The sequence below is a fragment of the Sceloporus undulatus genome, chromosome 4 (assembly GCF_019175285.1).
Source record: "Sceloporus undulatus isolate JIND9_A2432 ecotype Alabama chromosome 4, SceUnd_v1.1, whole genome shotgun sequence".
Taxonomy (NCBI): domain Eukaryota; kingdom Metazoa; phylum Chordata; class Lepidosauria; order Squamata; family Phrynosomatidae; genus Sceloporus; species Sceloporus undulatus.
In genome coordinates this window covers 202,814,342-202,834,472 of record NC_056525.1, presented here as the reverse complement: position 1 = coordinate 202,834,472, position 20,131 = coordinate 202,814,342, and the positions used below count along the sequence as shown (strand labels likewise).

Here is a 20,131-nt window from a genome sequence, read left to right as displayed (position 1 = left end):
CATTTAATTCAGTTGTTCCACCACTAATTATATTGTGTGGACAAGTACTTTTGAAGTATAAATATGTGTTTGCATTCTGTAGTGGAATGGAAGTATGTGCTTGGTATACTAAAATCTACTTTCTTAATGTATATTCTTTAATGAACATTTCCCCTCCCCTTTTAAATTGATAAATATGAAAAAAGTAAAAGAGATCAAAGAGCCAGTGAAGAAAGTGAAAGAAAAGCAAGAACCAAAGAAGGAAGCTAAAGATGAAGAAAAGAAGAAAACCAAGAAAAAAGCGGAAGACTTGGACAGAAAAGATAAGAAAGTTGCTGATGATAAATCAAAGAAAGAATCTGATAAAGTTAAGCGAGACAGAAGAGTTGAAAAGGAAAGATCAGGGTTAAACAAAAATGTTAAAAATAAAGAGATAAAAGAATCATCTAGTGGCAAAGATAAGGAAATAAAAAAGGTAGCTAAAAGCCTTTCTAAATCACCTGATCGTTCAGCAAAGGAAGAAGAGAAGAGAAAAAAAGTTAAATGATACTGTGTTTCTTAGTTGAACATTGCTTCAGGAAAACCTGATTGTAAGAGAAAAAATAAATATTCAAAAGAACACTAAGGCAATTTAAAGCTTGTTAGAGTAAGCAAGATTGAAGAATCAGCCTTAGTACTGTACAAATCTTTAAACATGCAATAAAAAAGACTACTATGAAATTCTAGTTTGTACATAGTGTTTGATCATGTTTTGTACATTATTAATTGTACTGCCATCATTTATATAATGAGATCATCTTTTGGTACTCACTATGTCAAGATTAAAACACAAATAAAGAAAAACACTGAAAGATTTGAGTTTGATTGAATGTAGAACAATGTTTGGTTAACATTGGACTGAGACATTTGAGGGGAAAATCAAGAAATGTGAGACTAGTTATCCATTTTTATTGTAGATTTGCTATAAAGGGAAATTTCATGATTTTGCTCATGAAAGTGTAATAAAACAAAGTTGTTCTGTCTACTCATAAAGTAAATTCATGAAAGAAAAAATATGACAATGAAAGTGAGACAGTGAACAATGGATGTGCAAGACTTCGTGCTGTCCTTATTTGTATTTTACAAAACTACTATTTTTGTTTCCATTTGCATAGATAATTCAGTGCACTACTACTAATGACTCATTGAACAGGGTGATTATTTTGAAATAGATATTTGAAATGGTATATGGCCTATTAGAGTTGCTTTTACTAAGAAAATCACTATGAGAAAACAGTCAAAGAAGACCACATTAAGAGAGAAGGTGTGGAATACAGGAAAAACACAAAATGTTTTTGGTGAAGTGTGTGAGATGCAATGTTTTGAAAGCACACGATCTCCGTCTTTGCTCTAAATATCTTATCACAAGTAGTACCCAGATGTAGGTGATTAATCATAATTTGTAACATGAAAATAAAAACAAAAGATTCCAAAGTTAGAAGACTTAAAAAAAGGAATTTTAAAAAAACTTTACATTCTTGTTGATTTCTCCTGTATTTTTCCAAATCCTTTGGATTCAGGCATATTAATATAAAGGCAGGGTTTCTTTTTCTCTTTGGGGCTGAAGCAGACGGCTTGGAAAGAGCAGCCTCTGGCTGCTCAAGTGCCAGGACTGCGGCAACCAAATGGCCTGCTCCTGAAACAGGCCACTGCCACAGTCCCAAATGAGCTGCTGGCAGGAGCTGATGAAATCTACTCCTTTTGCTGGAGGCTTCAGGCTGCTTTAGGCAGCTTTCGGCTGCTTTGGGGGTGTGCATTGTCTAAATGCCACCTCTCTGAAGCGGTTGGAAGCCGCACTATTTGGCCCATCTGTTTTGTTGGGCCTTGCTTGCAGGATGTTAAATTCATAGTATTCTGTAGAAACTAATATACATCAAGAAGGGAGAGGGACCGTGCAATGTTAGAATTTGCAATTGTTGGACAGGGGGGAAACGGTATAATCAAACATGAAACTTGGATTTCAGAAATGCTGATTTTAACAATTCAGGAAATTACTGGTTGGAATCCCATGGCTAAACATACTAAAGGAAAAAGCCTATGATCAAGGGTGGGAGGTCTAAAAGAAAGAGTTACAAAAAGCACAATCACGAACTGTCCCTAAAAAGAAGAGAAATGGGAAACATCTGAAAAAGCTAGTGTGGCTGCAGGAGGAAATGGGGGAGCGGAGAAAGGAGTACTGTATGTACTGTATATGGAATGGAAGGATGGACAAATCACCAAAGGCGAGTACAGATGTGTAGCTCAAGCTTGCAGGAATTGTATGTACAAGGAAAGCTAAAGCTCGGAATAAGTTTAGACTGGTTAGGTAAGCAGAGAGTGACAGAAAAGTGTTTTTACATTTGAGGCAGGAGAATTACCAAGAAGACAGTGGGGCTACTCAATAAGTTCAGTAAGAATGGCAAAATTCTTACAGATCACAATGAAAAGGCAGAACTACTCAATATCTATTTTGCTTCAGTTTTCCCCTCAAAAACAACTGTGTACAGTATGCCCGCTTCATATGCAGGCGCACCATACGCAGCTTTCAGCATATGATGAAAACCACACACTGGAAAAGGCAATGGTGTGTGCATTGCGCTGTGGGCACAAGCCCCATTGTTTTCAATGGAGCTCCACCATACACTGTACTTCCCTTACTCGGGGGGTGGGTGGGTCTGGAATGGATCCCCACATAAGGGAAGGGCGTGCTGTACTTCCATGCAACAAGGGATCTGGATTTCAAATCAAGATTGATAGGAAGTTTGTCAATCACTTAGCTAACTTAAATGAGTCTGTGATGTGTTACAGACTGCCCCTTTGGGGCGGCCTGTAGGCACTCCTTTCCCCGCCGGTTCGGGGCCTCAGCTGCCAGAGCAGCAGCCTCCGAGGCCCCGACCCGCCACTTTCCAGGCCGCGGGGAAGCGGCAAAAGGCTTGGCAAAGGGTGTCCTTGAAAGGGGTGTCCTTGGGGCTTCATGCCCCAAGGACACCCGACGGCGGTGGGGAGGAGGAGAAAGGGGCCGCTCGGCCCCCTTCTCCCTTGCATCGCTGGCGCAGCCGTCTAAAGGCTGCGCCAGCGACGCAAATCGCGGAAGGAGCTCCATTTCAGAGCTCCTTCTAGCGCCGCGGAAAGGGCGCTCTATGCGCCTTCGCATGGTGCAGACGTCCACGCCGCCCCGTTTGGAGGCGGCGCATTCATGACGTCGTCATGGCGGTGCCTATGTGTATATGGCGCCGCCATTTTGTACGTCCTGGGGACGTGCTAGGGTTAGGTGCGTGCTTAAGGCACTGTGCCCTAAAGTACTGAAGGAGCTTGCTGACATACTCTGAACCTCTTGTCATCATTTCTGAGAAATACTGGAGAATGAGTGTGCCAAAGGACTGGAGAAAGTCAAACATTGTCCCTCTGTTCAAAAAAGATTAAAAAACAAGATCCAGGAAACTACAGACTAGTCAGTATGACAATACCAGGAAAAATATTAGACTGGGTTATAAAGGAGTCTGTCTGCGGTGCAGTGATCAGTAAGTGCCAGCATGGGTTTGTCAAGAACAAATCCTGCCAAACTAATCTTATATTTTCCCCAAACAGGTAACTATTTTAATAGATTGTGCGAATGCTATGGATGTCATTTATCTGGCTTTCAGCAAAGCATTTGATAATGTTATTTTGATTATCAGATGGATTATGTGTGTAAATATGGGAACCCTGTCAGATTGGTTGGCAAACTATGCCCAAAGAGTTGTCATCAGTGGCTGCACAATTGGAAGGAGGTCTCAAGTGAAATGCCTAAATCCTAGGGCCATTACTCTTCAACATATTTAGTAACTACTTCAGTGATGGGGTGGAAGGAATTTTTTCCAAATTTACAGATGACATGAAACTGGGGAGCATGGTTAATACATTGAAAGATAGAAACAGAATTGAAAAGGGCCTATATAAACTAGAAAACTGGGCAGAAATTAAAATGAAATTCAGTGTTAAGTTCTAAATTGTACATTGAGGCCATAAAAACCAAATGCACAAGTATAAGTTTGGTGTAATTGGCTCAGTGCGAAAAGGACCTTGGGATTATTGTTGATTATAAATTGAACATGAGCCAGCAGTGTGATGTTATAGCAAAGAAGGTAAATACTGTACCATTTTAGCTTGCATTAATAGAAGCATAGCTTTCAAGTAGAAGGAAGTAATAGCCCTACTATATTCTGTGCTGGTCAGACCTTATCTGGAGTACAGTTGGCCCTCGGTAACCACAGAGGAATCCATTCCCGGACACATACACACCCTGGCGGATACCAGAATATGCGGATGCTCAGGTCCCATTGTTGTCTACATATGCGCAAGTCCAATTGTTGTATGATAAAGTCAACACATATGTAACTTGTATTAATTCCCCAAGTCTACTCTAGTCGAAGCTAACAATTAGGTTTTGGCCCAATAAGAACAACAATATTGCTGCATATTTTCCTTTATTAAATTAACCAATAAAGAAATATGTTTAGTATAGTCTTCTCCTTATGTTCTGCATGCCAGGATTGCCTGATTAGGAATATTCAAAGCATGAATCCCCTCCTCTTTGTCTTTGCTATCGCATAATCCAGAATTTTATACCACTTAGTAATGTATAATATTCGTGTTGGCTCTGTTTTAGAAAGTGTGTAAGCGAAAAAGAACATCAGTTTGAGCAAGGGGAGGCTGCTGATCATAAATGTTATACCTTCCATCTCCTAATCTAGAAACTAACATTTGAAAGGGACACTTTTCCTTTCACTGCCCACCAGCTAGTTTGACTTGGAAATAATATTTTCATCAGAGAAGCATCACCTCACTTCTTTTCACTACAGCCAGCTCTAAGGTTGGAGGAAGAAAATGGACCTTTGTACCCAAATCCCTGGCACCAGCTTCTGGCACTAAAGCTAAACATAGCTTAAGTTTATTTCTAGCAGTTAATGGTCAGCTAAAGTTGTCTTTATCTATCCAAATTGCTTCATCAATGAGAATTCAATAGACCTTTATCACCTGCAGGGGTTTGGTCCCCCCCCTACCCAATAGATGACAAAAAAACATGGATGGTTCTGCCCCATATTGTTCAATGGTGGTGATGTGCTCATCGTTGTGTTAGCACATTCGTGCACATGCACTACCATTCAGTAATATTGAGCATGGCAATCTCCGGATGGTCAGATCCACAGATCATCTGCTGATAAAGAGGGTCCATTAAAACTTGCAGAATGAATGGAATGCTAGACAGGTGTGAAAAATTAAACAGAATGATGAAGCATGGGAAGAAGGCAATGCAGTTGATAGAGTTGGTGCTTCTGTTACTTTGGCTGCTTCCATTGCACCTGTAATAAATAAATTAATCATAATTCAAAAATGGGACCTAATTCTAGGAGTACTATCTGTTGCTGTTGGGAATCACTGAATATCAAAACATTTAAGTCAGAAGCAAATACAGTACAAGTATCTACTGGCTTTGTGCAGAAATATTTCTCTGAAGTTGTATTCATTTGCAAAGCACGTTTAGGATTTTCAAAATTGCATAAAGTCAAATTGAAACAAAGCCGGTTCATGTATATCAAAAAGAAGTTTCCTTTCCAACAACTGAGCCGTAACACTCTCAAAATTTATTTTAAAAGAATACTATGAATTTGAAATATAATTTGGGACCTAAATGGAAGCTGGTAATGCCTAATGGTTTATTCACCAAGAAATTCTAGTGCTTACTTTCTAGTGACCTTTAGATTTCTGGTCTCTCAATGATACCTGACAGAATCAAATGCTTGTATCCTAAAGGCTAAAGTTAACTTTATAACTAAAAAAATACAGGACTTAAAGAAAGATCTGTCCAAGAACAACCGGTTTTGAAAGATGCAGAGGAAGTGATCCAGCCTGCAAAAGAGACACACACAAGAGCAGGTAAGTATTTTCATAAATAAGGTAACAGAAGAATATACCCCACTTTCATAGTGGTGTAAACCTTCACATCTGCCTGTAGCAACTAAAACATTCTAAGCTTGTAAAAGGTTTCTAACTTTTGTCATAATATAGTTCCCTTCCATTAGAATTTAAGATTTATGCTTACTAAAGTATCAGTGTGCATTATGTTAAAACAAAATTGATTCTACATTACTGGCTGATGGGGTTCATGGAATGGAGAACTAGGGATGGAATTTAAAGATCGAGGTCTAGTTGACAAACCAGTTAATTTTGGAAGATGGAAGATTAACCTGCAGACAAACTCATAGCAAAATCACTTATTTGACTTAATGGAATAAGAGAATAGAACAACATTGAGTTTTGTCAGTTTTGAATACCTGCTGTCCTGTTAACCAGTAAATCAATGAGAGAATTAAATGTATTGGCAATTGCACATCCTAACCATATTCTGATTTATTTCAAAGTAAGCCCTACTGAATTCAAACAGTCTTATTTCTAAGTAAATAGAATGGCAGCCATTAAGTTGTGCTGACTGAAATGTACCAAATTGGGCACCTGCTCACAGCTTTTTGCACTCAAAACTGCTTTCATTGCTATGAGGGGTTTAAACCCATTTCCTAAATGAGTTTCCTTGTAGCAGTCCTATAGTTTACAAAACAATCAATCGTGCTTTCTGAACCAAGTATTAAAACAAATCATGCCAGCATTTGCAACATCTCTGTGAGGCTGACCTCATAGCAACCGCGTTTAGAATAGAGGCAAAACCTGCCTGCACTCCACACTCTGGAGCAATACTATCTCATATAGGAGTAAATAAACTTGAAAATATTATCTAAATCCAAGGATTTTGACTTCAGGCTCATGGTTTTTCATGTGAACTTAGTGAATGTGCATGTTTTCAAAGCAACTCCAGGGAAAGAAGATAGACTTTCCTTTAAAATACACAATGACTTCTCTGCTTAGCTCAGGAAGCTCAGAACGTTTTCATGTTTCCAAAATGTTTATCTGCCTTCTTCCTCTCAGGAGCACCAGTAATATTTCTACAGCATTTTCTGTAGCTTATTTTCATTTGCTTTTAAGGAATTTTATGGGTGATTTTTAAAAGGTAAAAGTGAATGAAATGCACGTGTTGAGTTCTAATTGTTTCCAAGTGTTCTATGCTTCTCTCCTTAGTTTATTAGGCTATTTTTTAAAAAAGCAAAGAGGACTGTAACACCCAATAGAAGGGATGTAGAGAAGAGACAAAGTTTCAGGCTGCAGAAAAAGATTTTATTATTGCAATTATCCCAATGCATTTATTTAATGACCTTCTTCAGGGGCTGATAAAAGAAAGAAAAGGGACAATACATAAACAACAATACTGTATTTTCTGGCGTATAAGACTACAGTACTTTTTACCCCAGGAAAATCTTCTCAAAAGTTGGGGGTCATCTTATACGCCGGGTGTCGTCTTATAGGGCTGGTGCTGAAACTTCCGAGCTGGATCGGAGAATCTGCGGTTGCCGCATATGGTGGGGAGAGCTCAAAAACAGCCATGGCCACATCCCCACCATATGCTGTGATCGTATGAAAGCAGCAAGGGTAGCGCTATACAAGTACAAATAGATATTTTTTGTAATAGAGTAGGTTATTAGATGCATGCTACTTCTGCAACTTTAAGAAATGTTCTGATGGCAGATGTCTTGCAGTATGCATGTTCCATTTCAATTCAAGCCCCCCAAATGTTCATTATCAAAATATTTGTGCATTGGCTATTTTTCATTCAGCTGTATGTAAATCATTTTACTTAGGTTAGCTTACAAATAGCATTTTATATCAAGTGTTTACCCTTGGTTGCAATTTAAGATCACATTATATGGATTTGTGTTCCATATTTTTCAATAACAATAGATCTATGTGTATGTGATAAGTAGTGGAGTGGACTCACTAGCTGTAGGTGAAATATATATAGTCAGCAAAGACACAGACACCTTCTGAACTCTAAAAGAATTAGGTTATCATCTATTCCTTTTTGTCCCAGAAAATCACCATAGCACAGACTAATTGAACTTGCATCCATAGCACAGATGGTTTGAACTTGCATCCATAGCTTATACTGTTTGAGTATCCTACTTATATAGAATACTGAGCAGCTAAAACAATGTTGTTCCGTAATGTCTTTGAGGTTTGAAACTCTCCTGTTTAAATTCTTTTAAAATCATAATTAAAAGTATTTTAATGGTTTTAATTTTCTAAAGAAAGCTCTATCTGTACTATTTTAAATGCTTTTATTATTCTGGCTCGCCTTAGGGGCCCTTGTGGGCTGGAAGGCAATAATAATAATAATAATAATAAAATTTTATTTATATTTTCCCGCCTCTCCCAACGGATCGAGGCGGAATTACAGTAAGTATCACTTCAACAGTACATAGTAAATTCTAATACAATTATTTAAATAAAAATAAAATGTTACCTAAAACATACAATTACCATTCACAATTTAACATCCTGAGGTAGATTCTTATTTGAGAGTTGTTTCCTTTATAGAGAGTCAGGGCGGTATGCTTGTCGGAAGAGGTAAGTTTTCAACGCCTTCTTAAAGGTGTCCAAAGTAGGGATGAGTCGAATCTCTTCCGGGAAGTTATTCCAATGCGTGGGGACCATGGCCGTAAACGCTCTTTGGTGAGCGGTTGTTAATCTCACTTTAGGATATTCAAGAAGGAGTTTTCCAGTTGTTCTGAAAATGATAATAACTAAATAACTAACTAAATAAGTCATAGTCTGGGCTTATCTGCTTTCAGAACTGGATGAGGAGGACATACAAAACAGCTTATCTGATTTTGCACTGACTGTAGTATCACATGTCTCTTTTACTGCTGTCATCAATGGCAGGCTGAAATACTACATGGAAGTTTATATCTTCTGGAACAGTTGGGGCACAATTCTTTTATGACTTCTCCCTCAGTGCTATCAGTTCAACAGTTTGTCAACAGAAGGTTAAAAGTTCTCAACTTTTCACATCTATTTGTATTGTGATTTTCAGCATTCATGATCAGTTTGTTCATTTGACTCATCTTTGCTGTCTTCTCTAACCTAACACAGAACGTAGGATTGCTGATGAAGTAGAACCTGAAGATGAAATCGAGTCTTTGCTACATGAAGTTCTTGACTCACAACTTGGTATGAATTTGTCAATGGAGCTTTTTGAAACTTTGGAATGTTTCACTTTTTGAAGAATGAACAGTGATTTTGAATCATAAAAGAAATTAGTAGCTCTTTGCGTATGTTACTGCACATTCTATTATAATTCCAGTTGGCCCTCTGTATCTGTGAATTCTGCTTCTGTGGATTCAACCATTCACGGCTTGAAAATATTTTTAGAACAGTCTACACAGTTGATATTGGAGAAAGAACAACAGATTTTAGAATAAGTAAGGGCACAAGACAAGCTTGCCCCTTGTCGCCTCTTTTATTTATCCTTACTTTAGACATTCTAGCTATTTCAACTAGACATCATGGGAAAATAAGAGGAACTAGAATAAACATGAGCATAAATTAAGGACTGTTTGACTAACTAATAAAAATCCTAATCTGTATGAAAATAATTATAAAACAGTTTGGAAAAAGATATAAGAAAATCTGCAGAGGTGGATTAAGCTGAATTTATCTTTGCTAGGGAGAATTTCCCCAAGATTATGTTTTTGTTCCTAAATCTCACAGTTATTCTGAATGATAAAATCTTTACAAAATGGAACAGAGAATTGAAGAAATTCTGATGGAAGGTTTTTAAGGATAGAGGAGGCTGTGCATTATTGGATTTCAGATTATACTTTTGGACATGCAGATTAAGGACTACATGAAATTAAAGAATAGGAATTTGTTGAATTTGGAAGGACACAATATAAGATTCATGTGGCATACTTTTATTTGGTATAATAACGTTTCAGTTAATAGAGAATTTCAAAATCGCTGCATTAAGAGAGCCCAATTAAGAATATGAGTGCACATTAAGAAGAATAATTTTTTCTTTAAAAGTCCCTTGTGTATCTCTTTTTTGGGGGGAGATGGGACTATGATAAAGACTGGTTAACATATAAAGACTTAATAGAAAGAGACAAGGAGGGGAGAATAGAAGATTGAAAGAAGAACTGGAAAGTTTCAATATTAAAATTCAGTGGTATAGCTATCTGCAAATCAGAATGAAATTCAAAGAGTATTTAATAAAGGAAGGGTTTGAAGAGAACTGAACAGAGTTGGAAATTTTATTTAGGAAATCAAGACAAAAACAACATATGTAAAATATATAAGTTATTATTATGAAGGGAGTGAGAAGAAGAGACAGTTAAGAACTATGATAAGATCAACTCAAGACTTTGGCCATTCAGTATCATTTGAGGACTAGGGAAATTCATGGAAAAGAACAAATAAATTTACAGCTTCGCAAGACCTAAAAGAGAATTATATTAAAAAATTTGTATATTATACAAAATGAAAGTTAGACAAGATATATAAAACTGGGAATGATAAAAGCTGGCTATGTCATAAAGAAATCGGAACTCTATATTATATGTAGTGGTCTTGCCCTAAAATAAAATAATAATAAAATAATAAAAAAATAAAATCTTTATTTCTATAACGCTTTTCCTGGGAGATCAAAGTGGTTTACAATTTCTGAAAAGATATACATCTCAACATACTATGATACAAAGTACAATCACAAATACTCTTCCATAAAACATCATATAAAAACAGTTTAAAATCTCACAATCACAAGTTAAGCTTCTTGGGGTATGCTTCAATTAGAGGATAACTTTCTCTATAAAGAGTCAGGATGGTATGCTAAGCGGAAAAGATGGGTTTTCAATGCTTTCTTATAGGCATACAGAGAAGAACTGATAAATAAAAAACTTACTGGTTAGAAGTTCATATAATGATACAGAAAATATTTAAGATACAATTCCCAATACTATCAGAGCTCTATTTATTTAACATGACATCAATCCTAAAAAAAGAAGATAGAGTTAAACACTGGAGAGTAACACTGTACCTAGTGACTGCAGCGAGACTGACATTAACAAAAAAGTGGGAATCAGAGGACCAACCATCAATGCAAGAATGGTTACATAAAATCAACGAGAGAGATGGGCAGATTAACTTTTATGTTGAACAATAAACCACGGCAGAAAGTTGATAAAGATTGGCTACCAATCATAGAGTATTGGAAGGAAATACGGTATATAGATAAAGATCTGTTTCAGAATTAGAGTCATGAATAGTGGCAGAGAGGAAACTTGGTTAAAGACAATTATATGTTAGGAAAAATCATATAAGCTAATATCTAGGAGGTCAGGATGTCTCTGGGAAGATAATCAACATGTGAAGAAAGACAAGGGAATCAAGGGAAGTATCTATTCATGGATTCTATTGAATGAAAGTATAGGGGAATGAATATACTGTATATACTTAACTATAATTCAACCTTATGTATAAGATGATGGCAAGTTTTCAGGCCAAAATTATGGATTTTGCTATGACCTGTCGATAAGTTGAGGGTAAAACTTGGGAACATGTAACCAAGGATAAATAAAAGAAACACAGTGGCAAAGTATTTACAAAATCCTAGCAGACGTAGCAGGCTTGATGGATGAGAGAGTAGACAGCATCAGTGCTATCAGGACAGATTACACTCTTGTCTTTCACCAGGGGCTGGTTCCATTTTTTATAAGAGTTAAAGTACAGTACTTACATTGACATGTAGATAAGTCAACTCAGGTTTTTGGGGTCAATGTTTTGACTAAAATGTCTAGACTTGTACGTGAGTATATAAAGTAATTATTGTTTAGAAAGTTAGACTGGAACATGTAAAAGAGAATTCAAGAACCATTTTTTATTTTATTTAGTTGTGAAAGATGATATGGGAATAAGATATGAGAAATGATGTAAGCTAGGTAAATGATACAGGCATTGGGGAGAATGCTGTATGGAGAAAAGGAGTATATAAGGAAGTCATATTGGTGAATCAACAATATAATTTTAAGTGCGATTCAGAGATTTTTAAAAAGTGTAAGACCGAATTTATTTTATATTTATGTGATTATCAATAAAAATATATATTAAAAAAGATAAAAAACAAAATAGAACAATGATTTTGCCATTTTATGTAAGGGGCACCATTTTAGTACCCCATTGCATATAGAGACTTGACATCCATGGATCTTGGTATCCATAGGGGGAAGGTCATAGAACCAAATCCCAGTGAATACCAAGAGCCCACTGTATTAAGAATAATTGCTCCTTTTTAAAGTGGAAGAATGATTGTAGAGGTTAAGAACACCCCTGTACTGTCACCCATTTCTGCAGTTATACTACCTTATGATATTATTATACTGGGCTCTTGGCATTCACTGGGATCTAGTATCCCCATAGATACCAAAATCTGTGGATGCTCAAGTCCTCTTATATACAGTGGCATAGTAAAATGATATACCTCATACAAAATGGCAAAATCAAGGTTTGCTTTTGGTAATTACGTATTGTTTTTGTACTTGTTTGTGTGTGTGTGTGGGGGATATTTTCAAGACGTGAATGGTGGAATCCATGGATGCAGAATACTGAGGGCTGACAATACATGATAATGGTAACTTCTTCATTCAGTTCCATGAAACTTAAGCATTTTAAAATCATTCATTCAGTGAAAGAACCAAGTTGAAATGTATAGGCTTTAAAAGTTTAGTCTGGCTGAATTTCACCCATGATCTCTCTTTGGGGCTAATTGCACCCATGATCACAATGGGGCTAATTTTGCCAATGAAGAGAGATTAAAGCACATTTAAAGCATCCCACAAATAAAGCAAAAATGGCTAGTAATTGCACGAATGATTATCACATGCAATTGCGCAACTAAAGTGATATTGGAAATGCATTGTCGCTCAAATCCCGAAAGTAAAAAGATGCAAGTTAATGCTTCTTTGTGACCACTTTAATGACACTTTTTGTGTGGTGTCGTGTGAAATTGTTTCGCGTAATTACGCAATTTTCTTGTGCTTCTATTCACGGGATAAACTCCCAATCTTCTTCGTGTGATAAACTCCTTTCTTAGAAATAACTGTGTGATATAAATGAAACTGCTTTGCAGGATGTTCAATTTCTAACGTTTCTCATATTTCACAATATTAGAAGAACAAACAAGTAATATGGATGAAGAAAATATATATGAAGAACCAAACATTCAGGAGGACATGGAGAGTAACAAAATACCTGAAGTTCCCACTTTAGAAGAGGTTTATGTTGAAGAATTGGAAGATAAAATTCCAGAAGTACTAGAAGCACATGAATCTATCCAGGAAGGTATCTGAAGTATTACAAGTGTTAAATATTTTGAGTACTAAGCTTAAATGTTTGTTTAAGGATTCTGTCCACGACAGGCCTCTATGTCTATAAAGTGATAGATTCTTTTGAAATTTGCCAGCATTTTCAGCTACCATGTGCATTAAAATCACACCTTTTCTCCCCCAGAACCTGCAAGTGACTATCAGCCAGAAGAGCCTGAAGCAGATGATGCTCATGGTGTGTCTCATTTTTATAATAGCTTGAGATTTTGTAAAATGATATGTCATCAAATGATGAACTTGCATGTGTGAACTGACCCCCACATGCCTCCAGTTTGTATGGAACAGACTAAATGGTGAATTTCATATGAAGAAAAGATGAACTTAATGTATTGTTTAAGACAGGACTGGGGACCCTTTGCCTCTTCAGATATCATCAAACTACAATCATGACCCTTGGTCATCCTGGCTAGAGCTGAAGAGAGTTATTGACAATATTTGGAGGGCATATATGAAATCTGATAGTTATGTGTTGTTGCCTTCCAGTCGGTTTCTGACTTACGGCTACCCTAAGGCAAACCTATCATGGGGTTTTCCTGGCAAGGTTTATTCAGAAGAGGTTTGCTATTGCCTTCACCTGAGGCTGAGAGCATGTAACTTGCCCAAGATCACCCAGTTGGTTTCATGGCCGAGCTGGGAATTGAACTCTGTCACCAGATTTGTACTCCAACATTCAAATCACTACGCCACACTGGCTCTGAAAGTATGAGTTATGGTGTTGCATTTCAACTAGTGGGCACTACTTAAAATAAATTGGATTGTACCAAATATTCCATTTCCATTTTCTATTTGAAATACAAATTCTGTTCAGTTTAATTCATGGCTAGGGAAATACTGATGAGGCAGAGTTGACTTACCCAAACTATTCTAGTACGGAGCAGAATGATTTCATGCACTGGCTCTTCCTGTAACACCAACAATAATGCACCATGGAGATTGATATAACAGTTGAAGAGGTTGTGGCAAATTACCTTAAATGGAAATGAGCCTGCCTAAAGTCCAGTGGGGAACAAAAAGATAAAATATCATCTCTGCAATACATTTGTAGGTCACAATTTTGTGAGAATGTAAGTAGAATGGCCTCTTTGCAGTTTGTGTCCAGATAAATAGGTGTAAGTAGGCAGGAATACTTGCACATTTCAAGGGCTGAAAGAGAGAGAAAATTAAATGTTTTAAAAGATAAGAAGGAAGATTATGAAGAATCAAGAATGAATTCTAATTCAAACCTGTTTATGACCACTGATAAGAGCAAAACATTTTGTACTTGATTCATACTGATTCATGCCCATCATTCACAGAGTTGAGTATTCTCTCTTACAGTTGTATTTCCTTTCTTACAGCTTGCATTTCCTACTACTTTCTTTAATTGTATCAGCATGGATGGAATTTCTCATTTACCATTTAAAAAATAGGTTTCCAGAGATTTGGAAAATGGTGTTGGGAATAATAATAGAGCAACAAGATTTCCATGCAGTATTCTTCCAGTATTGAAATGTTCCAAAGCATTCCACTGGATTTTAATTGCAGAAAGACAGATGGATTTTTCTTTTTGCACCAAAATCTCATGTGTCTTCCTGTGCAAATTGATACCCCCCCCCCCCCCCCCGAACAGGCTGCTCTAATAGAAAGAGAATATTCTACAAAAATAGTTTTCTTCTGTACTGGAGAGAAAATTATAGTAATTATTAAGCTTTTCATGTGTTATGGTAGTTGTAAACATAAAATTCCTCCCGCTCTGACATTGGTATTAATGACCTCTTGGGCTATAATGTGAAATTCTTGATTTGCAGTTACATATGAATATCATACACATATGGAGGAAGTCATGGATCAGCCAGAAAGTCCAGGTCTGTCTGATCATTATTTATGTAAAAGTAATGGTTGTGAACATAAAGTCAGTGTCTGTGTTTCTGTATGTTTAAAATAACTGGGAATGCAACAGTCCTGTTTTAAAAGTAAACAAAGAAGATTTATCAAGAAAGTTATATTTTTCCCCTCTGTAGGTTGCTCTAATGTTACTGCTCTTATAAATAATCACACACTATATATCAAGGCTTAGAAACTTCAAGTTGAACCACTGGGGTTGAATCAATTATCTATGGGTTGCCACTCACCTGTGATACCATTTGTTGTTGGTGGGGTCTCAGTTTTTTAATGGCTTCTTGTCATTCTGTCGGCTCAAAGTGCCTCTCCTAATGCGTAGTAATACTTAATACAGTACAGTGTGCTCGCGTTATACATGGCTTTGAGCGTACGAGGCTCAAGCATAGGCAGAATTCACCTTACGTGGGGTGATCCGGAACTGTAACTAGCATTGAGAGCTTTATGATAAATATTTGGTTAGCACCCTTGGAGTTTTGCCCTCACCCCTCAACAGCACTTCTCTAAAACTGAATTTGGTTCTCAGGCTGAAAGAGGTACCCTGCCTTTGATGTATACCATATATACTCGACTATAAGTTGTCCTCATGTATAAGTCGAGGGCAGGTTTGGGGGCCCAAATAATGGATTTTGATATGACCTGTGGATAAGTCGAGGGTGAGATTTAGGATCATGTAACAAAGGATCTAAAGGATGCAGAGGGAAACAATGCCAAAGAATTTACAGAATTCCAGCAGGCATAACTTTGTTCACAGTAAAGGCTTGATTGATGTACAATCTATACAGAACCATATTTGATAGTGGGTGTGTGGCTGGCTGGTGCCAAGCTGGGGGAAAATATCTTTTGGTTGATTATTGTTGTACATTTCTATTCAACAAAGAAAAGTATTTATATGAGAAACTCCCAAAAATTTTATATGTAAAAACGTGCTATGGAGAGGTAATTGGAGAAAGATGTGTGTGTCCTGATTTCAAAGATCACAGCTAAGTCATCTAAACGAAGGGCCCTTGTCAAGGTGAGAGTCACCCCCCAACCACTTTTCTCTGATGGCAGCACAATGGGTCTTTGTGAAAATGATGGCCACTATCCCACCAATTCTTCATTACAAGAGTCAAACACAGGACTCTCTTAAGTGTCTCCCGCACTGTAACCCTCTTTTGATGCCAGCATTCTGTGTTCCAAAATTTCAGGGAAGCTTTTAGTGTTATATGTTTGGGCATGTGTTCTAAATAGTTCAGATTGCTCAATGCTCTTTGTGATTGTGATAAAAGAAAAGCAATAATAATGTTTACACTTTGTAAACCTCTTAGTAGATAGGTAAGTGGTATAGAAATGTACTTGCTGTTGCTTTTTCTTACCTGCTTCTCCTTATGAATTGAGATGAGACAACAACAAATTAAACATACAACACAGTTAAAACAATATATTAAACTGTCAAAAGAGCATATAAAGTGATAATTTTTTTAAAATATAATTTTTTTAAAATATAGATTGTTATGCCTTGCTTCTTAAAATGTCTGCATCTAAGGATGTGGTCCTATGTACATTTACTGAGAGTAAACCCCAAAGCGTACAATGAGACATAAACTGTAAGTAAACATGAATAGGATTATGGTGTAAACATTGTGGTTACACTACAACTCTGGGCATACTTATTACAGTGCACTTTCATAAACTATACTTATAAAACATTATGATTGCACCACAATAGTAAGCTTGTTTATTATATCACACTTGAACACTTTGTGGTTTCTCAGTAATATGCAGCATAGATTAGGAACAGTTCTTGCTCTGTTATATTTCTTGTTGTGAATTTTTGTTATCATTATATTGTTGTTGTAGTTTGCAATGTTTATTTTCTATTTTGTTTTGTTTCCTGATGATATTTAGGATCACTTTGCATCTGGAATTGTTGTTAATATATAGTGATTCACTGTAGTAACACATTTTTAATACTTTCAGCATGACTCTTGATTAGACACCTGTTTGAGATGATGAAAGACAATAATTTGTAATGTCTTAATAGTAAAAAACAGGCATATAGGCAGTATTGATAACTAGCTTATCTCTGAAATGGCATATGAATTCCTTTTAGGATAAAACATATATAAAATGAAGCACTAAAAGAATAATGTATTTGAGACCATAGTAGTATAGTGTATACTACTTGAAGCTTTTCTTGGTAGGAATACTTTTTGTTAGGTTAATAAAGTACATTAAGTTTAATTGGACATATAAAAGATTAGAAGTGTTGTCTCCTCAAGACAATGGCTTACCTGACAATGCTTCCCAGAACAGTGAGTACAGTCGGCCCTTCTTATACACGGATTTTTTATACACGGATTCAAGCATACACGGTTTGAAAATGTTCCAAAAAAGTATAAATTTACCTTGATGTTCCATTTTTTATTAGGGACACCATTTTGCTATGTCATTATACTTAATGGGACTTGAGCATACACAGATTTTGTTATACACAGGGGATCTTGGAACCAAACCCCAGCGTATAACAAGGATCCACTGTAGTAGTGCTTACTATAATATGACACTGAGAGCTCCCTAGGACTGACAAATTGAAATTATTTTTGTGATGGCTTGTAACAGGCAGCATAATTGCTATAATATGAAGCAAGTGGAAGGGGTGTGATTAGTCTTTGTAAGTGGTTGCTGCATGTGACTTTTAAAAATCTGTTAAGAATAGGTTTTAATTAGAGCTAATGAGAAGAGGAAATGGCTTTTTAGAGTCAGATGGCCTAAGCATGTGTCTTGTTTAAGTGGTGATGAGCAAAGACTGTTCTTTGTTACTAAGTTCTGTGTTGCACTGGAATAATTTTAGAAATTACTGCTTTAGTATGCTGAGAAAGAAATGGGTTTGAATTTATCAACATCCCAACTACATCTATGATAAACTAGATAACTTAAATTTAGCTCCATGTAGTTTAAAATTGTCTACATATCAATATATGCATAATTAAGTTGTATTTTCAAATTTTCTGTATACTGGCATTTCTGTATTTTCTGAATAATGTGTGCATTATATCACTTGCTTTCTCTTGAGGAGCTCAAAATAGCGTAAAATGACATCAGTAAGAAATATTCTTACAACATTCTTGTGAAAGAGGCTTGGTTAAAAGATGGTGATGGGCATAAGGCTCTGGTAAACACTGAGGTGGAATATGGAGCTAAACCCATATCTTTTCAGTTCAGCACTCTGTTCGCTACTTCCCTCTGATAGGCATTAATGTGTAAAACATGCATGTTGCCTTAGCTCTTCTTATATAAGGAATGTAACTGAAGTATTCTTAAATGATAATTGCACAATTGTGTCTGTCTTATGGAATTGCATAGTTTGCAGTAGTTTTGGATATCAAGTAGTGTTGGATACCCAGTATTCCAGGGATAGTAAGAAAACTGAATTCTCAGATTGGAAAGACACACACACACACACACACACACACACACATATATATCTGCATGCAATGTACAGTACTGTGTGACTGCTGTGGCTTGTTAGCCCTGTACTGAAGGGATCTACTGAATTCTGTGCAAGAGGGAAGGAATCATATTGGTGTGCTCTATGATCCTGTGACATGTCTGTCCCATTGATACTGGATACCAACAGTCAGTTACACAGTAGATCACAGATTTGGAAATGTACAAACTGCATGTCTTGGACCTCAACATCATGAGCTTATTTGAAATGAAAAAAGCTAGTGTATTTATGATCCCCTCCTCCCTCCCTTGCAATAAGTTAATTGCCTGCATCAGGATTCTGACATAATAGTGTAGTGATTTTTTTCTCTCTTTCTCATAGATGAAACAGAAATAACTCTAGAAGATACTCTGGAGCACAACACAGGTATTGTACAGAAGTCTTACTATAGTTCATAATAATAATATGATTTATTTATATTCTACCTTTTCCTTGCAGAATCAAGACGGATTACAAAACAAAGGCATCAAAAATAAAAAATACACCTTCCATCAAAAACATCACAGCAATATTATAACAATAAAGTAATTATACAAAAAATAAAGAATACAGAGTACAAAATACATAGCACAATACATAGCATAATAATTTAAATGGCAATCCCTGGCACTTCCTGACAGCAGAACAACTATCAATATCAAATGACATATGTTAAAATAACATGACATGGCATAATAATCAAACATAACAAGATATATAACAAACACCAACTCTCCCCCGACAACAAAATAACGAACAAGTACAAATTACATTTATATCTTTATAGCATCCCTTATACAGAATTTTACATAATCTAAACATTCATAGTACATGGTCTACAAATATTGCAACCCACGCTTTATCAAGCCTAAGTGGAGCTATTTCATTCTAATCTAGCGGTATGGGCTACTTACTGAACTTTCCATCTATGCATCTTGGTTTATCTACTTAGTAGTTAACAAGTGATAATATATGGCTTATAGGGAAGAGTAGATAACAGTAATTTCTTAGGTACCTTAACATTCTGCTTTTTTTTTTGTTGCCTAATTTTCCCCCAGAAGATACAGAGCATCATGACTATGTGGATGAACGTGGTATGTTTTTTTTAAATGCAACACTACATTATGACAATAATTAGTAATACGTAATATTTGAAAATAATGTTTGAAATACAGTATCTTTCCTTGACCTCTTCAGATGCATACAGAATTGTTCATGAGTGCTTTCCTATGGTAATTCCCATGTTAGCTGGCTGAAGACATTTTGCTGCATAAGTTAAAAAGGAAGAATATCTTTTTCACTTCGGGTCTGTTTACAAAAGTTAACTGGACTGATATTTAAATTTTACTTCAACACTAGTGATGGAATAGCATTTTGCAACTCACTTGTGTAGTCTTCCTATATATGGTATACCACTGCAGAGTTGGTTACTTTTTTTAATGTTATGGGACAACTATAATAGCCGTAAGACAACAAT

General features: G+C 36.3%; 1 protein-coding gene across 17 annotated transcripts in view; it reads left to right on the top strand.

Annotated features, from left to right (window-relative positions):
• ASPH (aspartate beta-hydroxylase) overlaps positions 1-20,131 on the top strand; it is a 253,820-nt gene that overhangs the window by 61,420 nt on the left and 172,269 nt on the right. For 8 of the 17 annotated variants that reach the window (XM_042463722.1, XM_042463718.1, XM_042463717.1 and 5 more), the window contains 7 exons: positions 5,824-5,913; positions 9,016-9,093; positions 13,090-13,260; positions 13,429-13,479; positions 15,092-15,148; positions 18,997-19,041; positions 19,713-19,748. In XM_042463722.1, the coding sequence (XP_042319656.1) occupies positions 5,824-5,913; positions 9,016-9,093; positions 13,090-13,260; positions 13,429-13,479; positions 15,092-15,148; positions 18,997-19,041; positions 19,713-19,748 (528 nt within the window). The remainder of the gene's footprint in view (positions 1-5,823; positions 5,914-9,015; positions 9,094-13,089; positions 13,261-13,428; positions 13,480-15,091; positions 15,149-18,996; positions 19,042-19,712; positions 19,749-20,131) is intronic. The other 9 variants (XM_042463728.1, XM_042463719.1, XM_042463713.1 and 6 more) reach the window with 8 other exon arrangements.